Source organism: Eptesicus fuscus, chromosome 15 (assembly GCF_027574615.1).
Source record: "Eptesicus fuscus isolate TK198812 chromosome 15, DD_ASM_mEF_20220401, whole genome shotgun sequence".
Classification (NCBI taxonomy): domain Eukaryota; kingdom Metazoa; phylum Chordata; class Mammalia; order Chiroptera; family Vespertilionidae; genus Eptesicus; species Eptesicus fuscus.
In genome coordinates this window covers 60,794,009-60,820,754 of record NC_072487.1, presented here as the reverse complement: position 1 = coordinate 60,820,754, position 26,746 = coordinate 60,794,009, and the positions used below count along the sequence as shown (strand labels likewise).

The following is a 26,746-nucleotide window of genomic DNA, read 5'->3' as shown; positions in this document are numbered from 1 at the left end:
TTCCAAACCCCCACTGATAATAACGCTCACCCATCTACTGATACCTTGCTGAGTTCTCATTTGGTGGTTGCAGGCCTGGGGAAAGGAGAGGGCTGCATGGAAATGGGTTGCAGGAGGTCAAAAATAGACATTACTGCGTCTGCAGTTGGCTGATTCTTGGCTGACCACACGTCGACTAATAGTCATGGCATAAAAACGACATTAGTTCCAAGTCTGCCAAAGTTCTAGGTTCTGAGAAGTCATGTTTAATGATGTCATAGAGAAGCTACCCCTATGTTCCAGCTAAGGTCCTATAATGATAAGACACAGCTACAGGGAGCCAGCTGAACCAACTGGAGAGTTTCATCAGCAATTCCCTGGGGTAACTCACGATGCAGTGCATTAAAGACGAGGCAAGTACTTTTTTGGCTTCATTGAATATTTCTTTTTTTTTTTAATATACTTTATTGATTTTTTACAGAGAGGAAAGGAGAGGGATAGAGAGTTAGAAATATCGATGAGAGAGAAACATCGATCAGCTGCCTCCTGCACACTCCCCACTGTGTATGTGCCCGCAACCAAGGTACATTCCCTTGACCGGCATCGAACCTGGGACCCTTGAGTCCCCAGGCCGACACTCTATCCACAGAGTCAAACCAGTTAGGGCCGGCTCATTGAATATTTCAATAGAGACCATCTTGAAATAGATTTTTATCAACTTTAATAATTATTTTTGCCCAGCTGGCGTGGCTCAGTGGTTGAGCGTCAACCTATAAACCGGGAGGTCATGGTTCAATTCCTGATCAGGGTACATGCCCAGGTTGCAGGCTTAATCCCCAGTGTGGGGCATGCAGGAGGTAGCCGATCAATAATTTTCTCTCATCATTGATGTTTCTATCTCTCTCTCCCTCTCTTTCCCTCTCTGAAATCAATAAAAACATATTTTTTAAAAGAATTATTTCCTCCACCCAGTACCTTTGTTGCTTTGTGGCAAGGGGAGATTTTGAAATGCTTGCTCTTCATGCTGTTTCTTGAAGGTGGCACTACCTACAGAATAGCCAGGGGACAAATCGATCCAAAAGGGCTTTGTTCCTCCCTAATGCTCATTTCTCGCTCTGACTCTGGCTGGATCCAGGCCAGCTCCTAACATAACCTATTCTGACCCCACAGATTCTACCTTAGGTGTACCTGGAAAATTCTCTAGAAGTAAAAGAGCTCACATACTTCTCTTATTCTGGGAAAGAGAACAGAAGAGACGTTCCTATGTAGTGCATAGGAAAAATGATGGCCAATAGTATCAACAATTCCTTAAGGTGGTATTTTAGAAAGCCACTTCATGTCCATTGCCCAATGTTAGTGATCACAGCAAATCTAAATACAGGCTAGGGAGAATTCTTTATTTATAAAGAAAAAAATTGCCTCTAAAAGAGAGGCTAAGGTCCTACATCATTCAGGGGTGGAGTGGGCATTAGAATCCAGATTTCATTTCAGGGGGGGCGAGGGGGCAAGAGCTAGACGGAAGGGGGAGGGCATAGAGCTTGGTTTACCAGCTCCCTCAGATTTAGACTTTTGACATTTTCCCCAAATGCAGCTGTACAGAAGTTTACAAAAATTTGACCAGGCTGAAAGGAAGCATTGCCATGGAACTTTGATGTAAGCAAATGTTTTAAAACAGCACACGTTTGCCCGGCCGGCGTGGCTCAGTGGTTGAGCATTGATCTGTGAACCAGGAGGTCATGGTTTGATCCCCAGTCAGGGCACATGCCTGGATTGCAGGCTTGACTCCAAATGGAGGATGTGCAGGAGGCAGCCAATCAGTAATTCTCTCTCAACAGTGATGTTTCTTTCTCTCTCTCCCTCTCCCTTCCTCTCTGAAATCAATAAAAATATATATTTAAAAAAAAAAAAAACAGCACACACTTGCTAATGCTTTTGGTGCTTTGTTTTTGAGTTTTCTGGGAATCTCACAGTATAGCCCATTCCCTGAGAAGCCTACCCACCCTGAGAAGCCTTCTCCATCGCCTCCTCAGGAGGGGCCTGCTCTCTCCTCCATGTCTTTATTCAGCAGTCCCCTTCTCATCGATGTGGACCTTGGCCACCCAGACTACAATTATAACCCAGCTTCCATACTTTCTTCCAACTTTATTCTTCTCCTTTTCTCTTTATTAGCAATGATCCCTAACACACGATATATGTTACTTATTGATCTTTCCATCGATCCTACCATCAGTTATCCCTCTAAAATATAAGTTCCATGAAGGCAGGGAATGTTTTGTCTTGTTTTCTGTCCACAGTTGTGTCCTAGCAGTGTGTCCAGGACCTGGCACAGAACAGGCCTCAATAGATACATATTGAATCAACACATATACTATGGGGTATTCTCTTCAGAGAACTTAGCCAAGGCAACTTCATCAGTCACACTAGGCCAGTTTATACCCTAACAACTGCTGAGATATGGGTGGGTGTTGGGATTTGTGAGGGTGGCATCTACCTTATAACTTCACAAGCAACTGAAAAATAGAGGCCTGGTGTGGCTCCCTGACAAGTTAATTTTTCCATATCCTAGGGCAGCAATTTTCAACCTTTTTCACCTCATGCACACATAAACGAATTATTAAAATTCTATAGCACATAAAAAAACATATTTTTGCCCATTGGGAAAAATAAATAGGTCTAACTTTGATTCATTCACACTGGACAGCTATTGTGTTGGCTCTTGTCATCTTTTTATTTCACAAATCTAAGGGAAAATAGGTCAATGCCCCTCACTAGTCAGGTATTGACTATTTTAAAAATTATTAAGGCACACCGGTTGCAAATCACTGTCCTAAAGGATCAATGTTATGGAACAGAGTGTATCTTTTTTTTTAAATATATTTTATTGATTTTTTTACAGAGAGGACGGGAGAGGGAGAGAGAGTTAGAAACATCGATAAGAGAGAAACATCAATCAGCTGCCCCCTGCACACCACCCACTGGGGATGTGCCTGCAACCAAGGTACATGCCCTTGACCAGAATCGAACCTGGGAGCCTAGAGTCTGCAGGCTGACACTCTATCCACTGAGCCAAACCGGTTAGGGCCAGAATGTATCTTTTTTAAGCCATCAGTTTCACCTGCTTGAAACTAAACCAAATGGCAATGTACACGTCAAGGCTCCCCTATTATACAGAGGTGGGCAAAAGAAGTTTCACAGTTGTGAGTACATGAAACACAGAGTTTATTCTTGTATTATATATTTTTCCATATGAACCACTGTAAACCTACGTTTGCCCACCCCATGGGGCAGTGTGCCATTGGTATGGAATTAACCACTTGCCTAATTCCAGTGGTAGGACCTGCTTGACTTAATCCAGTTGGTGATCCCATCCCCCCAATTTAATGATTGGTCCAGGGATGAACACATGATACAATGAGGACCTGTTAGAGGGAGATCAAGTCCCATTGCTATAAAGAACTCAGAAGAGACTGTGTAGCAGTTAAGGAAAATTGACCCTGGAGTCAGGCTGCCTAGTTAGCAATCCCAACTACACCACTCACCAGCTGGTTGGCCATGAGAAAAATTAATCAATTTTCATTTGTAAAATGGAGATAATGCTAATAACACCCACTCCATAGGGTGGTTTTAAAGATGAAGGGAGAGAATACCAGACACAGAGTAAGTTAATTACTATTGCAATTCCAGTCAGAAAAGGAAAAATAAATCTTGACTAGAACACTAGATATTAGCAAACATAATTAACTAAACGTTCCAAGATCACTTATCAGGTGCCAGTCAGAGTCCGTGAAGTAAAGGAATGAATCAGGATTGAGTTCTGTAGGGGCTTGTGGGGAGATAAACCATGCCCCTACAGTCACTGTTCATAAAGCAAGCAGATGTAGATACTGTGACCTGAGGTGCCAGGAAGGGAAACCCTACACACTTAGATGATATGGGCAGTTGATGGAAAATTCACTTAAAACATTCAGCAGGAAGCATGTCCAATCCTTAAATGTATGGTTTTGATGACAGCTTTAACAATGATCACTCCCCCCAAAACAAAACAAGCAATTCAAGTTGTTAGATTAGTTCTTCTTTTAAATTTCACTATTAATGCATGTTTAGGTCCTTGTTTAGAAAATCAAGTATAGCCCTTGCCTGTTTGGCTCAGTGGATAGAGCGTCAGCCTTCGGACTGAAGTGTCCTGGGTTCCATTTCAGTCAAGGGCACATACCTTGGTTGCAGGCTCCATCCTCAGCCCTGGTCAAGCCCATGCAGGAGGCAACCGATCAATGTGTCTCTCTCACATCAATGTTTCTCTCCCTCCTCCTCCTCCCTTCCACTTTCTCTAAAAATCAATAGGAAAATATCCTCTGGTAAGAAATGACAAAAAAAAAAAAATCAAATATAGATGTTCACCTTGAACCATGCAACCTCACCCTTCACCCTTCATCTCTCACTGGCCAATCTCAGTTTCTCCCCAGAGATAAACAACCATTACCAACAATCCTAATTTGGGGGGGGGGAGGGGTCCATCACTATATGTACTTAAAAGATAAATATATATGACCTCTGGGACATTTAGGAAAGGTTGGGCCACCTAGAGAACAATGATGTGGGGAACCTGGTTAAGGTTTTTAAGAACTAACCTGTCATTTTATACTTTGTAAAACTTTATGAGTCTCAGTGATTGTGCACATTTCCTCATTTATGTTCTGGTCTCAGAATGAATTCAAAACACTTTTGAAATCTGCCGGCTGCAAACTTGTGGTGGTTGAATTTTCAGCAAAATGGTGTGGTCCTTGCAAAAAGATTTGTCCTCTTGTTCATGTAAGTATCATCAGTCTCTATTTCACAGTTTTAGAAGGAATTTAATGCGCACAAATTCAAAGTCCCCAAATATTGTTCCCAGAAAATCTTAAGTTTGGCACTTATAGGCCATTATGAAATTATAGTACACACCCCAGAAGATTAAGACTATTTGTCTATGGATAATTCTCCAAGGAACATCATATGTGCAAAAGGAGACAATTGTACAACTGAATGGATTATTCATAATAATGACATTTTACCAAAGTTCCTGAGTTTAGGACTTCTCAGTATTGGATTAGATTCCAGATAAACATGATACTTTTTAAAATTATAACATAAAAGAATAAACTACCCCTAATCCTTCAACCCTATTATCAAAACATATATCCCTTACATCATATTTCTTTTGTATCATTGATCTACCTTATAAAATATTTTTGTAAAATATTCTACTTAGTAAAATATAGTCATATATATGTATGTATGTGTGTATGTGTATATATATATATATACATATATATATATGTACATATATATATATACACACACACACACTAAAAGACTGGTGCACAAATTTGTGCACATAGAAAGGAAATTAGAAGAAATATTTTAACACATTGCAGACAGATCATGAGAATTCTCATGTTTTCATATTACACAGTGTTTTACAAAATATCATAGTTTAAAAAGATAGTAGCTTGCAAGAACATGTAATAAATAACTTCAAAATGCAACGGGTATTTAATTTTAAAGCATGCCTTTAACATTTATGTAAAACATTTTGTGTACTCGTTCAATAGAAACTTATCTGGCCACTGGGTAAAGCTATTAATAAAACTACTGGTCTGCAATGTGCTAATATTGCTATTCGCCCTTTCTCTATAATAGAAGTGTCAACCAAATTCACGATTGACAATGACAGATGGAAACACACGTGTGCAACTGGCGCCAGCAAGAGTTTTATATGTATCGTGCATGCACGAGTCAACTTAGCCTTTTATATATAGAAAATAAACTTGCTTAATTAGACCTGCTTTCTGATTTAGCTAAACTTTTTCTAGTCCAGTGAAGCACCCCAACTTCTCGTTCAGGTCATTGTCAGCAACACAGCAGTAAATATCAACATGAAGCAGATTATTATTGTAGATCACGCAGGGAGAACAAAGGGTAAAATATTTAACTGCAGCAGTGTTTGACTATATTCTGTGCAGTGAGAAAACCTGAAGTCATTTTCAAGGTCCACCATTTCTTCTTTTCAGTCGGGTCAAGTTTCTAAGCTTTCTAAATCTCTATTTTCCGGCTAATGAAAAGAAAATGGATTCCACTGAGTCTCCTATCTACCTACTCCAGGACCTCTGTGAAGATCAAATAAGATGAGGCATGGGAAAATGCTTCACAGACATTTGGTTAAAGTGTAAAATGTTTCCACCTGGCTATAAAGCAAGTCATGTTTCTGAGCTGAAGAAACTCCAAGGAGGCTAGTCACTAGGGAGAGGAAGCCAGGCGTTGCTACGTGATGTCATTACCCGGCGCCCACAGCCACTGTTTCCAGGTTGGGCTATGCTATAGGCCATATTTTGCGCCATGGGGTCTTGGCAGTGTTGGCTGTGATTTGGTGGGGTGTCGTTCCAGGGTGGTGGTGGGGCCCGTGTCCCACTTGGGGGAAGCCGAGTGTTGCTTTGTGGGTGCCAGATCCGCAGTGCCGTTTCTCTGTAAATGGCCAGTGCGCGTCATGGCAGCTCCTGTGTTAAGCATCTGCCCCCTGGTGGTTGGTGCATGTCATAGCAACCGATTGGATGGACACTTAGCATATTAGCCTTTTATATATATTCAGATCTTTTTCCACATACACACTGGTTCAGGTTTTTGTAGTCTTTAGATTATAATTTAATGTTTATACAATGTTTTATCTATCTAATTTTCCTATTGCTTCATTTAAAAGTTTTTACCATTTTACTTATTTATTTTCAGTATACCATTCTGCACTTCTCCTTAAGTGGAGAAGTTTTACATTTACAGTCAAGTTGGTAAAATCTATTCCTTCAAATATAAAGTTTTGATTATGCTACACAAGTTAAAATACTCTGGTTTATTTCCAAGGAGGTTTCTAACATTTTCTGACTTAAACTCTTGAGTTCACCTGAATTAATTCTATCCACAGCCACAACCTTTGACATTTAATTTAAAATAAACTTAGGTCCAAATAGAGAAATTAGCTACATGACATATGAACATCCATTCTATGCCTAAAATTCATGGAATATCCAGATATGGAACATTTTAATATGTGACATGCCCCTCTATTATGACTCAAATTTTTGGAGAATCCCCACAGTTCAGCTTTAAGAGGCTACTTATACTCACATGCTACAGAATAAAGGCTGATCAAATTCCAACAGTCAACCAGAGGCATTTTCATAAAGTACAATGAAATCTATGGCTTGGTAACTTCTCCCTTCATACCTTAGGGACTTAAGAGTAGTAACAGCTTTGCTGCTATAACCAGGTTCCCACAGCCACTCCTACACTCATTCTTAACTTTATTGTTAGTTATTGTTAGCCCTGTGGAGATAAACTCTCTGAATTATCCTAATTTGAATGTGTCATCTGTTTTCTCTTGAGATCCAACTAATGCAAACATAGTTTTTAAATACATTTTGTTTCATCCACACTGTGAAATACTGTTCAGATGTTGAAAAGAATCAAATAGACTCATATGTGTAGAAGACAGCATAGTAGGAAATAAAAAGAGTACAATATAGGAAGACTTTTATGGTATGGTCCCATTTATGTAAAACAAACACACATATAAGCATGTGTAACTATACATGTACACACATACTCACACGCACACATATATTTGGGAGAGGTTCATGCTTTGCTTTGTTTTTCTTGTACGGTTTGAACTTTTGCAAGAGAACATATTCATGTATGGGGTATAATTTTTTTAAAAACTCATAGCACATAAGGGTGCTGGAGAAAAGGCTTTATTTCCTCTAGTTCACTTTATCAGTCAGAGATCAAAGCAGGAAACAGAAACCAAATTAGACAGAAAGGGATTCAAATACAAGGAATTTCATGCTTACTGGTATGTAAAATAGCTGAAAGACTGAATGAATGGTCTCTGGACTGCCGCTCCATGAGCAACTCTTTCACAATATCATAGACCCACCTACAGGGATCCTAACTTTGCCATTATCAGAAGTGAGGGAAGATGGGAGCCACTATTGGAAGAAAAGAAAAACAAAAACAAAAAAGCCGAACAGCAGTCAGGGAGCCAGAACCAGAATCAGGAAGCTATTGCTGCCACAGCTGCCTCTGGACATCCAGGAAACTGATGAGTGACACGGGATCCCTGAGTCAGCCGACTGCTGCTGCCTTCAGCACAACTACCTTCCCGTACCCATAGTCTTGCTTTCTAGGAACATCCAAAAACAAACAGAAAGTACCTTCTGTCTCACATCTGCCTTCCAAGTCTCACCTGTATACATCTCATTGGTAAAACCAGTTTGCTCCCAGAATGCTAGCTGCAAGAGAGTCCAAGAAATCTTTACCTTTTACCTTTATAGGTTCTAAAGGAAGATGGAATGGAAGTTAGCTAGCTAAACCATTACTCAAGGAGGAGGAAGGATTCAAGACATTTTAGACACACCAAAACTACAAGTTTACAACCCATAGCATTTTTGCTAAAGGATGCATTGAAACAAGAATAAGGTGAATTATAAGAAAATGTGCTTTTTAAAAAGTGATTTAAAACTTTAAGTTTTCAGTAAATTCCACAGTCCCATTTGATGACTAAGAGCAGGGATTGCAAATTCTTTCTGTAAAACTCCAGAAAATCAATATTTTCAGGTTTGCAGGCCATATGCTCTCTGTCATAACTACTCAGCTTTGCTGTGGTAGCATAAAAGCAGCCAATGGCAATACACGAACGAATGGATAAGCTGTGTTCCAATAAAATTGTACTTACAAGACCAGATGGAGAGCTGGCTTTGGTTTACAGGGCATAGTCTGCTAACCCTGGGCTGAGAGAATCATCAGGCATATAATTCAGAGCACTTCTGGAAAGGAAATGTTACAAATTTGTTGAGAAATTGCTTGGTGTGTTCATGGGAAGGCAAGTAGTCTGCGAGGCAAACTTACAATGTGCACAGTGGAAGTGGCATCAGATGAGTTTCACAAAGGAAGCTGAGGCCAGATCAAAAAGGACCTTGTGTAATAACTGAAGTTGCTGTTCTGTCATAAGAATTTTAAGGAGTGTTTTCCATGGTCAAATGTGGGTTTTGGAAAATACTTTTGGCAGTGTTACTTAAGAATGAGTAGGAAAGACTGAAGTCAGGTAACTCAAGGTGAACAACAACCTAAATTTTGGAGATTTGGTTGTTTCTGGAGAAAAACAGCAAAGATCAAAGTCAGGAGACATTTTAGAATTAAGACCAAAAACGAACAGATTGTGTATGAGGAAGAACAGAGCAGAAGGAAGAGTTGTTGTTGGAGGCAGGGCGGGAGTGGTCCTAGGTGGATGGAGTGGGGATAGGAAGGAAGGCAGTGCCCATGAGGGAACTCCAGCCTAGCAAGGGACCATATCTGTACCATGTTTTCTGGCTGCTGCTTGATTCAAAAATAATAACTGCCACATCCTTGTACATTTCCTGACAGATTTGGGAGGCTCTGAAAACTTCATAAATAGAACTGATCCTGGGAATTAGGTGACCACATAGGTCAAACCCATTCCCATGACTCCTGTGAGGGAACATCCATATATCACCAAACTTGACAAGTGCAAGTCAATTGCCCTGGAGTCCTTGGGTGACACCATTTTCCCGCCAGGTATGGAGAAGCTGCCAATCTAAGTCAACATCTTTGTTTTTTCAATCTGAAATGTACTCTAAAGCTCCAAAGGCCTTTATGTGTATTGTCTAAATGTTTTCTCCCAATTTCACCATCTTAATGAACCTCTGAAGAAGGAACTCCTACTTTGGTCACCATCCATGGATAAAAAGTTGGAAAGAACCCTTCAACAGAACTGTGCACAAATCCAATACTCGCCCCACGCCATGCTTCTTCCTTCTTCCCCATGGGCACAGCCCTCAGCGGCAGCCCCATCTCTGACTGACTCCACTTGGCCAAGCTCAGCATACCTTACACCACCACCAGAGACAGGTCCCATCTGAAATAGGTCACTAAACATGCTTGAAATATGACATTAAAGCAAACAAATCAATGTGCAATTAGGTGTCCTTAAGTGCATGAACACAGCCATCTGGAAAAGACCACACCGGATTGACATTCACAGGCTGTCGCTGCTGCTGCTGTGTCCACTATCCCCCAGACCCATCACTAACACCATTGTCACCGCCGCTGCCAAAAATGCTTCCAGAACACAACAGAAGCAGAAGAGCATTGTTTCTTCCTGCCTCCCACCTTCCAGGTCCGGCTGGTGTGGCTCAGTGGTTGAGCATCGGCCTATAAGCCAGGAGGTCATGGTTCAATTCCCAGTCAGGGCACATGCCCCAGTGGCAGACTCCATCCCCAGTGGGGGGCATGCAGGAGACAGCCAATCAATGATTCTCTCTCATCATTGATGTTTCTATCTCTCCCTTCCTCTCCGAAATCAATAAAAATATATTTACAAAAAAAAAAAAAACCTGGCAAGAAGAGAAAGTAAAGGCAGAGTTTGAGTATTTGGTTCAGAGCTCTGTATTTTTCAGACCACAGAAGACAGATTCTCTCCCTCCCCACCACCCTCCCCAGGAAAAAGCTACCATTTCTCCCTCCATCCCACAGCGTATCTGGGTCTACCACATACATTTCAATATTTATTTGCTTTGTGTCCTTTTCCAGCTTTGAAACTCTTGTCTTCAGTTTGGTTCTTTAGACTCTGGTTCTACCGTGGCCCTTTGCTTGACCTTGGCATCATCTGACATTTGACTTTGGTGCTTCAAATTCTAAGCAGCAGTGAAAGGCCAGAATGATGCTTAGCTGTCTTGAACACCCTTTTTGTTCATTTCTTGGTTTTGCAAAAAAAAAAAAAAAAAAATACCTCTAATGTGAAGTTTAATATTAACACTAAGCTAACAGGAAATTTTTATTCTTTTATTTTTCAAGGCAATGTCTCTCCATTACCAAAATGTAGTGTTTGCTAATGTGGATGTCGACGATTCTCGGGTAAGAGTCTGAAATCCTTCCACATAAAGTCCAAATGTAATGTCCTTGAGAGCACTGGTTCAGTGACTATAGCCAATTTAAAGTCAAGTAGAAGTTCACAGTTCTTCCTGATAAACTATTGAAAACTCCCTCGTACTGCTCTTGTATGTTTTGTACAGCTTAAAAAACAAACAGACAAAAAGCCAGCGAATATGTGGCTTTCCTGCCGCCCTTCACCCCCACACCCACCCCCACCCCCACCCCCCGCTCATACTGTAGCAGACGTCACTAATGAGTCCCAGTGTTCTCTGGACTCTGCTGGAAACCTGCTCAGCCGAGTGGCTGGAGGCAGGCAACACCAGATGGCTGGACTTGGGCTCAAGGCGAAAAGTGATTTCGCCCCTGTAATAGATTATTATTAATCAATTTCTAACTCAATGCATTACACACATTTAATTTTTTTAATATTTTTCATATTGATTTCAGGTGAGGAGAGGAAAGGGAGAGAGAAATAGAAATATCAATGAGAGAGAATCATTGACTGGCTGCCTCCTGCACGCCCCCTACTGGGGATTGAGCCCGCAACCTGGGCATGTGCCCTGACCGCCTGGTTCATATGTCCACGCTCAGTCACTGAGCCACACCAGCTGGGCAGCATTACACACACATTAATATATTTTACTTTTCTCTTGCTGTATCTTTTTTGGTGGGGAGTTTTTTAAACATCACGAGAAATTCCAGGAAATCCTTCCCTCATGTCCCTAGAGCCTTCCTTTCTCAGTCCACCCCCCGCCAAAATAATGAGCCATGGGTCTTCAATCAAAATGTGCCTTATTAATAATGCACACAGTGTGCCTACAGAATTATTCTTCCCAACATTTGTTCATTTATAATGAGGAAAGGTAACATTAACTAATGACCTATGCATACCTTAGGTTGAATTTGAGCTTCAGAATAACTAAAATTCTGTTATTCACCCATTGTGCCCTTTAATATGTATTCTGTTCTCGTGGGTATATATCTAGGAGTGGAATTGCTGGGTCATATGGTTACTCTATGTTGAGCTTCATAGGGAATTGACAAACCATTTTACAGCCCCACCAGCAACATCTGAGCATTCTGATTTCTCCACAACCTCACTAACGCATTATTGCTTGCCTTTTTTTTTTTTTATTATTGTAGCTCTGTCTTTTAAGGTTAACCAAAATGCACAGTTTTCTTTCCTGATAGCAATTTATTTATTAGTTGTTGTCATGGAAATTATAATTTAATGTGTGTGTGTGTGTGTGTGTGTGTGTGTGTGTGTGTGTTGTAGGTGGCAGGAGAGAGATTTAGTGCCATAAAGTGCTAAGAATTTTATGGAGAAAAGCCCAATTCTGTTGATTCTGTGGATGGCCAATTTTCTTACAACTCTAAACAAGATAAATAAAAACTGGCATTGAAAGAAGATTATAACAGTTTAACACAACTGAAATTTTTACGTTTGTCTTGGGTTTTTGCTCCAGAATTTTTACACAGATGGTCAGTGAAGGTTTAAAAAAAAAAAAGAAACATGTAAGTCATACTTAAAATGGTAGACCGTCACATCACCGCATGTCTCCAGTGTGAGTTATAGATACCTTTACTCTTCCTTTCTTCCTTTTAGTTTTTGTGTTTGCAATATTCTCCCTCTACCCTGGGTTCCACTGGGGCTCTCTGCAATCTTTTGTAAACTCTCGAAACAGAGCGCATTTAGTCATTCAATCCATTCTGTCTTGGCTTCCATCTCTCACCTCTCTTCTAGAGCTCCGGGTGAGAAAGCTCAGGAATGCTGGGCACAGTCATTTCCTATTGTAACGTTCCTGGAAGCTTTGATATGTTAGAAAAGTTGTTGGCAGGAGAATCTATAAATGTCAGCTGTCCCTGAGCTTTCAGACCAGTCTCCTGAGAAGTCACCAAGCTCCATGCTTGGTAAAGACAGAGGGTACCAAAGTTGTGACTCCATGCCCTTTCTTTTCTTTCCCAGGATTTGGCCCACACTTGTAACGTCAGAGTAATACCCACATTTCAGTTGTTCAAGCAAACCAAAAAGGTATGTTTCCATGATAACGGACAAAGTTGAAAGAGATTATAGAACTATCAGAGTCTAAAAAGGATGAAACAACTGCATTTGTTTTTAATACCTAGCAATGTAATTCTTAGTTTCTGAACTTCACATATTGGCAATGAGTTTTAAAAAAATGCATGAATTATAATGGATCTCCCTATTCAGACCCTCTGAGGTGTCCAAATTCATAAGAAATACCCCACTATTATCTCTATCTGAGGCAGAACCCTTCAAAAGGAATCTCACAAAAAAAGGACATGATGAAATTGTCATGCAAATGTATACAAGTTTTTAACAACAGTTGGGGAAATGTTAAGCAAAAACAGTCACAAGGCTATAAAGTCCCTTGGTGGACGAGGTAGGTTCTGGATTCAGATTTCTATGGTCCAGAGCTACCACTTCCTAGCAGTTTACTTAACAACCCCTTTGTATCTTAGTTTCCCTGGCTGTAAAAAAAAAAAAAAAAAAAAAAATCATCGTAAGTTTTTCCCCTCATGGAGTGGTTATGAGAATTAAATGAATTAACATGAGTAAAGTTTTTAGACCCACCCTGACATACTTTAAGCACTCGGTACATTATCTCAGGAAGATGTTAATGGAATGAAATGTCTGAAATACTTGGTGTGTGATAACACTGGTAATTTTCAATAGAAACATATGGCTGAGAGCATTGATGATTGTGCATACCTTATGCAACACTGTTCAGAGAAACAAACATTTAATTGCCTTTCACACCATCATTCCATTGTTGGGAAATTTTGCTTCAGATATACTGCAAGGAAAGATAAACAGCTATGTGTATAGTAATTGTAACATTATTGCTAATAAAATATGGAAGGAAGCTAAATGCCTTTTTTTTAGTAGAATGGCTAAGTGATTTATGATATATCTACTCTATGAAATAGCATCAATTAAAAAGTTTTATGAAGAATATATGTACAGTAAAAAAAATCATGCTTAAACTTTATAAAGATTATGTCTGCAATATGAAGAATAAAAGCACTTGATATGCTATGCTAGCTGTAGAATTTTATACCCAGCTTCTATTTGTATGTATTTACTATACATAATCAGTATAGTAGATTTAAATAATGTTTCAAAAAAAAAATAAGGCTACCTACTCCCTCTCTTGAGCTTTTACTTGAAAATTGAAGCTATTTAATATATGCATTCATAGCCACCCCCGCCTACATCTATATTATTTGTGTCTTCCCCTCTTTTATCTCAAAAATGAGGATGCTTTCTACTTCCTAAACCCATTCATCCACCACATCTTGACGGAATGCTTTCTATTGTGCTCCAGGCCTCCATTCACTGGCAAAGAGCCACTGTCCCTTTTTATTTGTAATGTAGATTGTACCAAAAGCCTTATGGCAATTCCTCTTAGATCACAGACTTTGGAGAATGTCTGCCTCCCTTAAAAATATAACCTGCTCCCTTGCATTCAATCAGAAGGCTTAGGGAATCCCTTGGGTTTCTGTTTTTCCATTGCTGCCAAGAACCTCCGCATTACCTCTGATACTCAAATACCAAGGCCTCCCTTAGCCAGTTTTCTGGCATTCTCTACACAGCATCATCCTTTCAAGGTTTCGTTATTCTGCCTTGCTCTCGATTCTAGCTCATTGCAAATACCTTCAAGGTATATAGAATATAAACAAAACAAAACGTTCAAAAGCTAAAGCCAATTCAGCTATGTAACAATGACCTAGGGCCATGGTGTACAATGGGCATTTCTTGGTGCTGGCAGTTTCCATCCAGAGGTTGAACAAATACCTGGCGGGGATGCCCTATAAACAACAGCTGTCATTGTTTCTCAGTTTCAGGGCACAGGACAGCCAAAGCTTATTGCAGGTAATAAGTAAGATGGGCTTGTTCCTGCCTGGTGTGCTCCTTAGTGTTCCAGTAAGAGTAACTGTTTTAAAAAAGTTGTTAAAAAGTCCGTTGCTGTGGTGTCTTCCAGGTGGGGCATCCAAAACCTTGGCTGGTTTTTGTAACCAGAATTTTATACTGTATTTCATTGTAAGTAGTTCATAAATTTTTGTTTATAAACTCTCTTAAAAGCCTATAAACTTTCTCCAGCAAAAATGCACGTAAACCAGAATGTGCATGTAATACTAGGGTATTCGATGAGCCTCTGAAGCTGATCAATAGATCCCCTTGGTTAATGGCTTCAGTTCCAGACCAAAGTTGGTGTATGTCCACGGAGTAGGGGAAGGTAGAATAACAAAGACTTAGCAAGTCTTGGCCAACTGCGTGAATATGGGCCACTGTCCGCAGTCGGTTCCTCCTTTCATTCTTTGACAGAATAAAATGCACTTCACTCCTCTCCTAAGAATGATGAGATATGGAGAGGTAGATGCTAATAAATGAATTATACGCAAAAGAATAATTCAGAAGAACTGAGCTCTTGTCGTAAGTGGGAGGAAACGTTTGCTTTTATGCTTCTGAAGCACAGGGCCCTTGCGGAGGTCGGAGGTCGTGGAAGTCACTTCTAGCAAGTGCCCTCCTTGAAGCAGGGAGAGAGGTGAAAAGAATTCCCAGTAGGCAGCAACATTGTGTGCCAAAAAGAGGACAGTATTGGAAGCAGGGGTCACACACGCGGTGTCCTCAAGGGTCAGGCAGGGACCATAGGTGAGACCGTAGGAAGTGAGGAGTAGGGTGGTCCCTGGAAAATCACCTCCCAAATGCTCTCACTGTCAAGCTCATAGAAAGTTGTGCTTGACCTGCCCGCTAAAAAGAGTATCTGCAAATGCTCATTTCTGCCATCTCTGGAGTCAGACAGCTGTAGGTTGGACCCCAGGTCTGCCTCTTATTAGTGTGTGACCTTGGGACTATGCTTTAACCACCTTGAGGTTCAGTGTTCTGCTCTGTAAAATAGGACTCTATCTTGTGTCTTTGAATGATTGTCATGAAAGTGTACATAAGGGGCCCTAGCACTGGACTTGGTACAAAACACAGCTGCTAGTAGATCCCCAGGGTCTCCCTGTGCACCTGTCTTCCTGAAAATGTAGAAATAAAGAGAAATTTGGAAATAGCTGTTATGAGAAATCTCGACAGCTCTTTGAATAACTATAATAAGCTAAGTCTTCTTAGCATTGCGGAGTTACCGACCCAATGGCGTCCAAGTTGTTAAGGATTGTTTAGACACGGAAGGGTTCTGCGTGAGAAGGGAAAAAAGAACTCTCACATGGCCTTCAAGGTCCCAAAGGGTGCAGATCCCTAAAAGGGGCTGCATATCAGCCCCATAAGCAGCTGATCCATGGGCAAAGGGTAATTGACTGGAGGAGGCAAGAACTGAGTGAGATGGAGGGAAAGTCGGAGAAGTGCAGCAACCACTCTTCACCATTTAGCAACCTTTGGCGCCGTTGCCAAAGATGCTGCTCTCTGCTTTAGCAACTGAAAGGCAGTAATGACTTTGTACCTCTTTTCTCCAGGGCAGGGATTATTAGGCTGAGGCAAGTGAGGCAGGATATTGCAAGTGTAGGGGGAGAATCCTGTCTTTATTTGAATTTTTGATGTTTTGTTTATCATGGATTTTTGCATTAATTTCTAATATTATTAAAATACTAGAGGCCTCGTATTTTAATAATACTAGAAATTCATGCGAGGGTAGGCCTTCCTTCCCCCAGCTGCCAGCACCAGCTTCCCTCTGGCACCCGGGACCCAGGCTTCCCTTGCAGCCCTGGTTTCGTCCGGAAGGACATCTGGTCTAATTAGCATATTATGTTTTTACTAGAGGACCAGTGCACGAAATTTGTGCACGGGGGGGGGGGGGGGGGTGTCCCTCAGCCCAGCAAGCACCCTCTCCAATCTGGGACCCCTCAAGGGATGTCCGACTGCCCGTTTAGGCCCGATCCCAGTAGGATTGGGCCTAAACGTGCAGTCGGACATCCCTCTCACAATCCAGGACTGCTGGCTCCCAACTGCTCACTTGCCTGCCTTCCTGATTGCCCCTAACCACTTCTTCCTGCCAGCCTGATCACCCTCTAACCACTCCCCTGCCAGCCTGATTGCCCCTTACTGCCCTTCCATGCAGGCCCGGTTGCCCCCAACTTTCCTCCTCTGCCAACCTGGTCACCCTGAACTGCCCTCCCCTGCAGGCTTGATTGCTCCCAACTTCCCTCCCTTGCAGGCCTGGTCCCTCTCAACTGCCCTCCCCTGCTGGCCATCTTGTGGTGGCCATATTGGGTCCACATGGGGGCAGCCATCTTGTGTTGGGGTGATGGTCAATTTGCATATTACTCTTTTATTAGATAGGATTATTATACATGTGTTAAAATATTACTTCCCTTAAAGCCTGAGTTTCTGGCACCCCTTGAATTTTATACCCTAGTCTCAGTCCCATTCTTCTCTGAATTTTAAATTATTTAAAAATGGGAGTATTCCATTGGGTGATTCTCCAGGAAGACTTACAAGACTCATAGCAGGTTGTACTCATAGCCGAGATTTATCACAGCAAAGAATACAGAGTAAAAGCAGCATGAAAAAGACATGCATTGATGGAGTCTAGAAAGGTTCAGCACAGACTTCTGATGTTCTTTCTTGTCCAAGCACATACAGGAGTACTCTCTCCAGCGATGAACTTTAGGGACATGTGCACCTCTACTTTAGGGGTGCCCTTAGGAATCTCAGGGTCTGAGGACTTTATGTGGGGACTAGCCACATAGATATATCATGCTAGGCAACCATTGCTACACAACTAGCCATGACAGTGGAAACTTGGGACCCCAAAAACAAAACCAGGCACACATCATCAATATTGATGTTGACACAAAGCAACTTGACAAGCTAGCATGTCCCAGTCCTTCGCTCCAGGTATTTATAATAAAGTCATCAATCACTGACACAAGGAACACTCAGAGGGCCACGTTTCCTTGTGGGGAGGAGAGGGGTGAAAGTCCTATCACTGTTCTCTTGGAGACATGCAAGGATTAAGCCCCAGATCTGCTGCATTAACTCTTTTCTTTCACGGAGCCATGTCACCTCTGTTATAAGTAGCAATAGTGCCAAACTGCATTAATTGAAGGGCATGGCTTGGACCCGAGTCAACAGACTTCCTACTATCCCTTGAAACCTAGATCTTGAGGTGAGCCACCTGTGGGAGAATTGGGGGAGCAGAAGAGAAACTTACCCACCAGGTGAAGAAGATATTGCTGCTTTTCACAACTATTGAACCTCAAAAGTGAGGCCAGAGGGTGTTAGCCTTCCAGACCTATCTGTGGAAAAACAGACCTTAGGCCCCCTTTAGATGTGCTTTCCAGAAGAACAGTGGGGCCGTGGGGGAGGGGGAGGAGAGCAGCTCTGGCCCTTAAGCAGAACACCCCCAAAAGGGAGGAGTTAGACACGAACTCCTTCCTTTGTCTAGGTCTAATTGATAAGCTGGCCTTGAATTTGGGGAGAACTCAGGAAGTGAATATACAACTTGGAGGAATGTCAGGAAAGAGAAAAACAAGCACATTTTCCCAGCACTTCAGAGTTGTGCAGATTTTCCAGTGGAAACATGAGAATAGAATACATGCCATTGAAGGAAATTACTCCAAACCATTCTTACGTTCCACCCCATACTTCCAGCAGTGAGCAGAATGGCATCTCCTCCAGCCAGAGTCCAAAAAATTACTTTTCCTATTCTAGTGGAGTTTGAAATGAATTCCCACATTAGACTCATGTCCCCCTTCCCCTTTAAGAGAAAGCCACACTGTTACTGAGTCACTAGCTCCCAGGTGGCTTCCTGTGTGTCCTCAACAGCTTCCGCTGATGGCAGAGAATACAGGTTGGCCAGCTATGGCCCGAAGGCCAAATCTCACCCTCCACCAGTTTTTGTAAATAACATGTTACTGGAACACAGCCATGCCCATTTGTTTAAACATTGTCTGTGGCTACTTTCGAACCACATAGCTGATTTGAATAGTTTCGACAGAGACCACATGGCCTGCAAAGCCTAAAGGAGGTATTATCAGCCCCTTTACAAAAAAGTTTGTCAATCTCTGACATAGAAGGAGAAAAGCACTTCGGTCATTATTTATGCCATCAAGGCTCTAAGATGATAGATAGATAGATAGATAGATAGATAGATAGATAGATAGATAGATAGATAGATAGATAGATAGATAGATAGATAGATAGATATGCGGAGTTTCAAAATTAGCTACAACAAAATGAAGTAAGTTAGTATTTAACTGAAATCTCACTATTGGTACAAGCTGAGAAAAGGTACAGTGTGGATTAGAAAAAAAGAAAGATGATGGATCGCTTTGACATGCTCTGTTCTTGAATTCACATCCATAGAAATTCAAGCTGTTTGAAACAGACTGTTCCAAGGAGGCCCTGGCTTCTTGGTTTGCTTTTGCTCAACTCCAAAAATCTTAACTAAGCTGCTTACATGTGCAAGGCCTGGCTGGCTGTTGTGAAAGTCAAAGGGGAAGTGTGCAAACACCTGGGCAAGGAAGGGGTCTGGGTGGAGTCAGAGAAGTGGCCAAGGTAGGAACAAACTAATCAGTACTGTCCACCTTGTAATACAAGGTTAAGGGACTTTTAACAGTTCTCCTGTTAGACAGATCCTTCCCATCTTGTTAATAAGACTGACTGCTTTAGTAAATAAACCATTCGTACAGAAAAAGAACATCGTGTCATTACAGATTACAACCTTGTATTGCACATACAAACATTTCCACAGCTCTCCCCACAAAATGTCTTGTGTGGGCCAGCTGATTGGGCTTTATTGTTTGTATTGTTATTGTTGCTGTTGCTTTGAGGATTTTGTTGTTGTTGTTGTCACTGGTTTGAACTCAGTACAGATGGCTGAAAAATACATGAATTTTCATACAACTGGTCCAAATATAACTTCAGTATTCACTCAACCACACTGCATATCAATGGGCCATGGCATCTATCATAATAAAAGCATAATATGCTAATTAGATCGGACGTCTTTCCGGACCAAGCTGGGGCTGCAGCCGCCTCGGCTGGGAGGAAGGGATCGAGGCAGCTGGCCCACAGCTGCGAAGGCCTACTCCTGCACGAATTTCGTGCATCGGGCCTCTAGTTTTATTATAATTATTCTCTGAGGGCATCAATAATCAGACTCCTTCATTTGTCCATCTCTTAGGAAGGGACCACTGACTCCAGCCTCTTTACATTTTCCTAGTAACAGTAATAGAAGTTTTGTAGATTTGATGTTTTTAGAAAAAAAAAAAAAAAAAAAAACCTGCCTCTGGTCGCAGCTGGGTGATGGGCAAATGGGGAAGTTTGTTTCATTAGTCTATTTTTATGTATATTTGAACATGACCAAGTAAAAGGTTTTTTTTAACTGACTGTTGCACATAGGTGTTTCTGTTGTGCATGGACAGCCACCCCATGTCCCAGTGGTCTCTGCGGACTGAGCTTATAAATGTGGTTACCAGTCACCATGAGGGTGCCAGCAGCACAAGGGAAATGCAGGCTTGGAGGAGAAAGAAGCAAACGTACTCCCTAATGCTTCAGAGTGGAGGGTGCCTTTGAGAGACACGGCCAAATAGTCAGGTTGAAATGAGAAAACATTTGGGCAGAAAGGATATGCTAGTTGCCGTGTATATATAATCTCTTTTAAAAAAAAATAGAGCTACCTATGAAATAAGCTCTTCTCAGTAAGCTGTTCCTTCTTCATTAACTGCATTCATTAAGCTCCTGTATGCAAAGTCCGTGCTAGACAAAGAGACACAAATGCAACATTTGCCTTTGGCATACTGGGCAGAGCAAGAATAAACTAGGGCCCAGTGTGAGAAGTGTGTGCCTTCTAGTGCCTGAAACTTAGCACTACCCAGAGCCTCCGACCTGTACTTTAGTGCCCAGAAATCAGCTTTGCTCCACTCACTTCAGGCCTAAAATCACTCACAGAGAGCCTAGGTGTAAGGCTCTGAGCTAGATACTAAACATATGGAGGAAAAAATAAGGTACACTCCCATTCTTGGACTAATGGGGAAGGATAACAAAATCATTTTTTTACCAATGGAATGCCAGGGTACTGTGAGCTCACAGAGAAAGACTTCAGGGCAGGCTTCATGAGTTAAATCTTGAAGGATGGTTAATATTAGCAAATGAGTCTGGCTGGTGTGGCTCAGTGGTTGAGCATCGACCCATGAACCAAGAGGTCACCCATTAGATTCCCAATCAGGGCACAGGCCGGTGTTGGGGACTTGATCCCCAGTAGGGGGCGTACAGGAGACAGCCGATCAATGTTTCTTTCTTTCTTTCTTTTTTTCTTTCTTTCTTTCTTTCTTTCTTTCTTTCTTTCTTTCTTTCTTTCTTTCTTTCTTTCTTTTTAAAATATATTTCATTGATTTTTTACAGAGAGGAAAGGAGAGGGATAGAGAGTTAGAAACATCGATCAGCTGCCTCCTGCACACCCCCTACTGGGGATGTGCCTGCAACCAAGATACATGCCCTTGACCAGAATCGAACCTGGGACCATTCAGTCCCCAGGCCAATGCTCTATCCACTGAGCAAAACCGGTTAGGGCAATGTTTCTCTCTCTGTATCCCACTCCCTTCCTCTCTCTCTAAAAAATCAATAAAAAACATATTTTTTAAAAAAAGATTAGCAAGTGAGAAAAGCAGGAAGAAACAAAGAGTTACAAAATAGCATGAGTATGTGTCAGGAATTGTTTGATGATAATATAACAAAGGTAAAGAATTACTAAATTATCACTAGAATATGAGCTCCATGAGGGAATTTTGTCTGTTTTGTCTGGCTTATAGTAGGTACTGGTACCGATTAAGTATTTGTTAAATGAATTCATCTAGAAAGTGTTGCTGGAGTTCAGAGCTGATGGTAGGCAGCGGCATTCGATGTAGACAGGATAAAATCAAGGAATCCGTGGTAAGAAGCTTGGATTTGATGATAATACAGAAACACTGAAGAATTTTACAAAGAAGGATAGCACGACTGGAATTGTGTTTTATGAGTTTCAAGGGGAATGAAGGGACCTAAGAGGCACGAGACTGGAGACAGAGAAACAAATAATAAGCCGTTGCTGAAGTCCAGGTGAAAGTTGATGAGTTCAGAATCCAAGGAGTTCAGTGACAAATGTAATCCCACCTGGAGCCGCCAGAATGGCTAACAGGAAAGACTGCAGAACCAAGTGTTGTCAAGCACATGGAGCAACCGGGGCACTTGGCCTCTGCGTGGGGGCGGGGGGGGGGGGGGGTTGTAAATTGATGCAGTCACTTTGTAAACCTGTCGGGCATCTCCTGCTAAAGGTGAACTCAGTAACCCCACTTTCAGGGACACAACAGAACCCAACAGAAATGAGTGTTCATACATCCCCAAACATGTTCCCACAAAGGTGTGGAAACGAATGTTCCTAGTAGCACTAGTGTTCTTAGCCTAAATGGATACATTGTGTTATAGTCATGCAAGAAAATCATTTTTTTAAAAAGAAAAAAAAAATGAATGCACGGCTACTTATGCAGATAAATGGCATCATGTTGAGTGAAAGAAGCCAGACGGAAGAACACTGTAGAACTCCACTCACGAAAGTTCAAACCAGATTGAGCGAAGACTGAAAAGCGGTGCCTTAGGCACAGGGACATGACAGGGAGGGAGGTGTCTGGGCTGGGAACGCCCCGTATCTCCATCTGGACCTGGTTGTGCAGATGCACTCTCTTCTGGAATAATTCTCCAAACTGTATGCTGACCATTTGTGGCGTTTGTCTGAGTGTATATGAATTTTTTAAATGTGACCTTGGTTTCTGGGCTCGGGTAACAGGGGCGGGTGATGGTGCCTGCAATAGGTTCAGTGTATCTAGAAGAAAAAGGGGTCAAATTCCACAGTGACCAAGGCTCTTGCTGCACTTGTGGCTTCTGGCTGCCCTTGGTGGCTGTCCTGGTGTCACAGCACAGGCCTGTCATAACTCCATGGTCATGGAAGACACCCCTCCCTGGAAATTCCCTTCAGGGCTGTGCCCTCCCACCTCTTAACCGCCCCCCCCCCCCCCGAGCCGGTGCCATCCCTGCAGGAGGGGCAGTCTCCTCTAAGAAAAGAAGCCCTTCTTTAACGGCCCTACACTCTCTCTGTCTCCATGATGCCCTTCGGCGGTAGGGGAGGTCCTAAAATAAGCAGGCACCATCAGCTCCACTGAAGTTATTTCCACAAAGATACCAAAATTACCTTCTTCTAGATTGCTGGGGGCCCGGGGGACTGCCTAGAATTACATGGCGGTGGTCATGGGGGACAGACTCACCTTGGGACGGTCCCCTCCCTTCCTTGCCAGTGTCTCTCTTCTGCTCAGCTGTTACATAGCCTTCAGTTGAGTCAAACGACTCCTGAAGCAGTGGGGTAGGACAGGACTCTAAGGCAGACGCCACAAGAGGAGGACTGCAGACCTAGGATGTCTGCCTCCAGCTCCCATGGGGAAAGACAGAATGAGACTGGGGGGGAACCCCGAAACCGCTCACACCCTGCATCCCACCCCAGCGTTGCTGAGAGGCAGCGAGTGACGCTCTTTTAAGACCCGGTTGAGCTATCGAGGATGTTCCTCTTGCCTTCAAGTGAAAACAAATGTAAAAAGCCCTTTCCCCTCTCTCTCAACACCTTGCCTCACGGGCTGCTGGCTTCCTGGCAATGCACTTAGCACGCTGGTCACTTAGCTGAGCTCAGTATCTTTTTCCCGCTCCCTGACAAGGTCAGTCATTCAGGTGGCCAAGCCCTGCCTATGTTCTTGCCAGGACACCTGCTCTGCCTCAGAGGACTATGGAACTCTCTTCATTCCTAGAGCCACCATCCAGCTGCCACCTGACTCTTAGCAAAGAGAGACTCGTACAGACCCTTCCTGACACCCTCCTCCCCCGGTGGCCAAGCCTAAGAGAACTTTTTTAGAGGAGATGGCTGCAAACCAGACAACCCAGATAAATCATGAAATTCTGCACCCACACTTAGGTAAACCTATTCACGAGAATCAAAAGAGCAATTTGCTGCTATAGAAGTGGAGTCGAGAGAAAGCCGGTAAGTGAAATGGGATCCAGACAGAGCCACAAGACAGGGGTTTTACTTTAAAAGAATAGAATGAGCCAGGATGCCCACAGGCAGCCCCCAGACTCAATGCTGGGGAAGCGGAATCATTAGGTGTGGGGATAGTTTCTTCTCTGCTGCACAGTAAGCTTTGAAGTCAGTTCTAACCTTTTCCAACCCTCTACCCCAAAGTCCAAACACCTTTTTTTTTTTTTTTTTTTGGCTGCTGAAATCTCCCTCACTAGAAACTCAAGTCCCAGCTTCAGTTTACCCATACTTCCTTCTCCCCAACTACCTCAGACAATTGGTACTGAAATGACCATGAATAGTAAGGTCTTTAGCTTTCCTATTTCATCATATCTAAGATGCTCATGGACAGATGCACCCTTCTTTATATGCTACTGAAAAGCGTTGCAAAGAAAACATCCCATCCACTGTGAAATGCGCCCTGATTCAGAGACCCGAACATTTGGAAAGAAAATGTGCTGCTTAGAAGCAATGATGGCAATACCATTACCTGGGCAAACATATGTGGATGGGAAGTCCGAGTCCTTTGACTTCAGAAAATCCTCTATGTGAGTTAACAAGCCCTCAATACCAATGGATTAAAGCTCAGACATTTCAGTGACTGGGTTTCCTCACTGCCAACCACATTCTATGTTTTAGACCTTAGTGTAGAGGAATGTCATGGAGAATTCTGGAAATCTGGCAAAACACTAGCATACACCATTTTGAAAAGGTGCCCAACAACGAAAGCATCATGAGTTTAATGTGTTCAATGCGTATTTCTATTTAAAGTATTGTGTAGATGATAAAAAATGAGTAGAGGATACTTTTTACAAGCAGGAACAGAACTCCTCAAAGCTTCAACATCTTTGCAATATTTGAACCAATAAACATTTCACCTTTGTGTATTTGTGAACAGATTTTTGAATTTTGTGGAGCTGATGCTAGCAAATTAGAAACGAAGATTCAAGAACTAATGTAACCTGATCTCCAAGACAAAATACACTTGCAGCATTTTAAAGCCCACAGCCAAGTGTTTGTGTTTTCATTTCCAGCAAATATTGTAATGTTCTACTGTGCTCTCTCCTAATGCGTTGCAGGTTGAATTTCTGCTCGCAGCTCACTGAGAAATTGCTTAATAGCCTTGAGCTATCAGAGATTGCGGTCATTCCCATTCTCTAAGATGTCCTTTCCACTTACTCTGAGCACATTCCTGAGGCAATATTGTTATGGCCTTCACAACAGAGACCCTGTCCAGCTACTTAATATCAGGTCATTGGGACGGTTCCAGAGATCACCAAAGATGGAATTCTTCACAGTGATCTAGAAACCAATAAAGGCCTCATTCCCCGGGCACTCCAAATATATAGAGGTTTCTTTCCAATGAAGCCATGGTTCATGGTACAAAATTCTTTTCCAGTGCATCACCTGGAATTGTGTCGTTTTTCTCTCCCTCGTTGCCTTTCTAAAATCATCCTATAATTTTTTTTAAATCCATCAAAAACAAAAGCCAGAAAGACATTGTACTACCCATATACGCTTTTTAAACTGAGATCGCTCAGACCGTTAGAGCTCAGAGAAGTTAGCTGCTTCTCCTATTAACTGCGCCCACCCTAGGGCTGCCATCAGATGAACACCAGGGGTTTTAAGTCGTGGAGCCAGCTCTCCCTAGCCATCAGTGCCTGAGACTTTGACAAAGCATAGGACCCATGTGCCTTGTTAGAATTCTTTGGCATGTAGAGTAGGGGAAACCAAGCAAGCTTAAGCAAGAAGCAACACTGATTTACCATTCAACAAATATTTATTGGGCACTCACTCTGTGCCAAGCACTGTTATGGTCCCTTAAAATAAAACTTGATTGATAGAATCCAAAGACAAAGATGCAGCCAGCCTTTCTACGAGACTAGAAATGAGGAGAGAAGGGGCCTGGAGGGCCCAGGATGGTTCCGAGGATGTATGTCCTCTGCTTTTTTCTCTTCTCATCGGAATCGCCATTCCTGTTGTTTTGGATAGGTCTTCTTTACTTCCCAGTCCTCGTGTGGGACAGTATCCCCTGAGCATTACTCCCAAGTTATCCCCTCCACTCAAGAGACCAGCCAGACTGCGCCTCAGGAAGACTCTAGCCAGCGGGTAGGATCACAGGATAAAAACAGTTTTGCTCATGCTATAAGGATAGGGGTGGGGATGGCAGGGATCCCAGACAAGCAAGAGGCTGGAAAGACTCAAAATACTGTGTCCCATACTAAACATAAATGTTTAAAACAAAGTAACAATTTAAAGCAAAAAGTATTAGACAAGAGAACACATATCCAGCTATGCTTAAGTATAGAAGTATTTATGTACTTAACAGTACGTGCGAGGCAATACCCTAAGCCCTTTGCATTTATCCCTCGTTTGACCACTGCAACAATCCTGTAAGTAGCTGTGTACTGGTAAATATTTAACGACTGGCTGTGTGTATGGCGAGGGTAGGGATGGATAGGGGGTAGTCTTGGTTTGTAGTGATTGCCAATTTCTATGGTGTAAATACTTGGTAGATTTCAAGCTACTAACCTGACCTTGCAGAGTATGGAAAAGAAATATGCAAAAGGCTCTTATGAGCTGGTTAAGATTTGGCTCCAGGACATCACTACATATACTGGTACATGAGGTACTACTTTTATCCCTCTTTTCTTACAGAGGAGAGGACAGACACAACATAGTTAAATGACTTGCCCAAGTTTTCCCAGGTGAATCTATATTAGACCCCAGGC

General features: G+C 42.2%; 1 protein-coding gene and 1 long non-coding RNA gene across 5 annotated transcripts in view; one reads left to right on the top strand and one right to left on the bottom strand.

Moving 5' to 3' along the window:
* Window positions 1-191, bottom strand: part of LOC129151566 (uncharacterized) — a 46,675-nt gene extending 46,484 nt beyond the window's left edge. The window contains exon 1 of the long non-coding RNA XR_008558221.1: window positions 45-191. This is a non-coding gene — a long non-coding RNA (uncharacterized LOC129151566). The remainder of the gene's footprint in view (window positions 1-44) is intronic.
* An 86-nt stretch (window positions 192-277) lies between these two features.
* On the top strand, window positions 278-25,013 carry TXNDC8 (thioredoxin domain containing 8). Of its 4 annotated transcripts, none has more exons than XM_054727271.1 (6): window positions 278-392; window positions 4,684-4,788; window positions 10,879-10,938; window positions 12,923-12,988; window positions 23,916-23,981; window positions 24,913-25,013. In XM_054727271.1, the coding sequence occupies exons 1-6, from the start codon at window positions 372-374 to the stop codon at window positions 24,973-24,975; spliced, it is 381 nt and encodes a 126-aa protein (XP_054583246.1). In that variant the 5' UTR covers window positions 278-371; the 3' UTR covers window positions 24,976-25,013. The 4 variants fall into 4 exon arrangements, with proteins under 4 accessions (XP_054583246.1, XP_054583247.1, XP_054583248.1 ...); XM_054727272.1 differs by lacking the exons at window positions 23,916-23,981; window positions 24,913-25,013 and adding exons at window positions 14,964-15,022; window positions 23,752-23,909; XM_054727273.1 differs by lacking the exon at window positions 23,916-23,981.
* Window positions 25,014-26,746: the final 1,733 nt, after the last annotated feature.

What these genes read in the sequence shown, in the direction of transcription:
- TXNDC8 (XM_054727271.1), top strand. Translation starts at nt 372, where the DNA reads ATGCAGTGCATTAAAGACGAG. An exon ending in TGCAGTGCATTAAAGACGAG is followed by an intron (nt 393 to 4,683) that starts GCAAGTACTTTT and finishes TTCTGGTCTCAG; the next exon opens with AATGAATTCAAAACACTTTT. An exon ending in TGGATGTCGACGATTCTCGG is followed by an intron (nt 10,939 to 12,922) that starts GTAAGAGTCTGA and finishes TTTCTTTCCCAG; the next exon opens with GATTTGGCCCACACTTGTAA.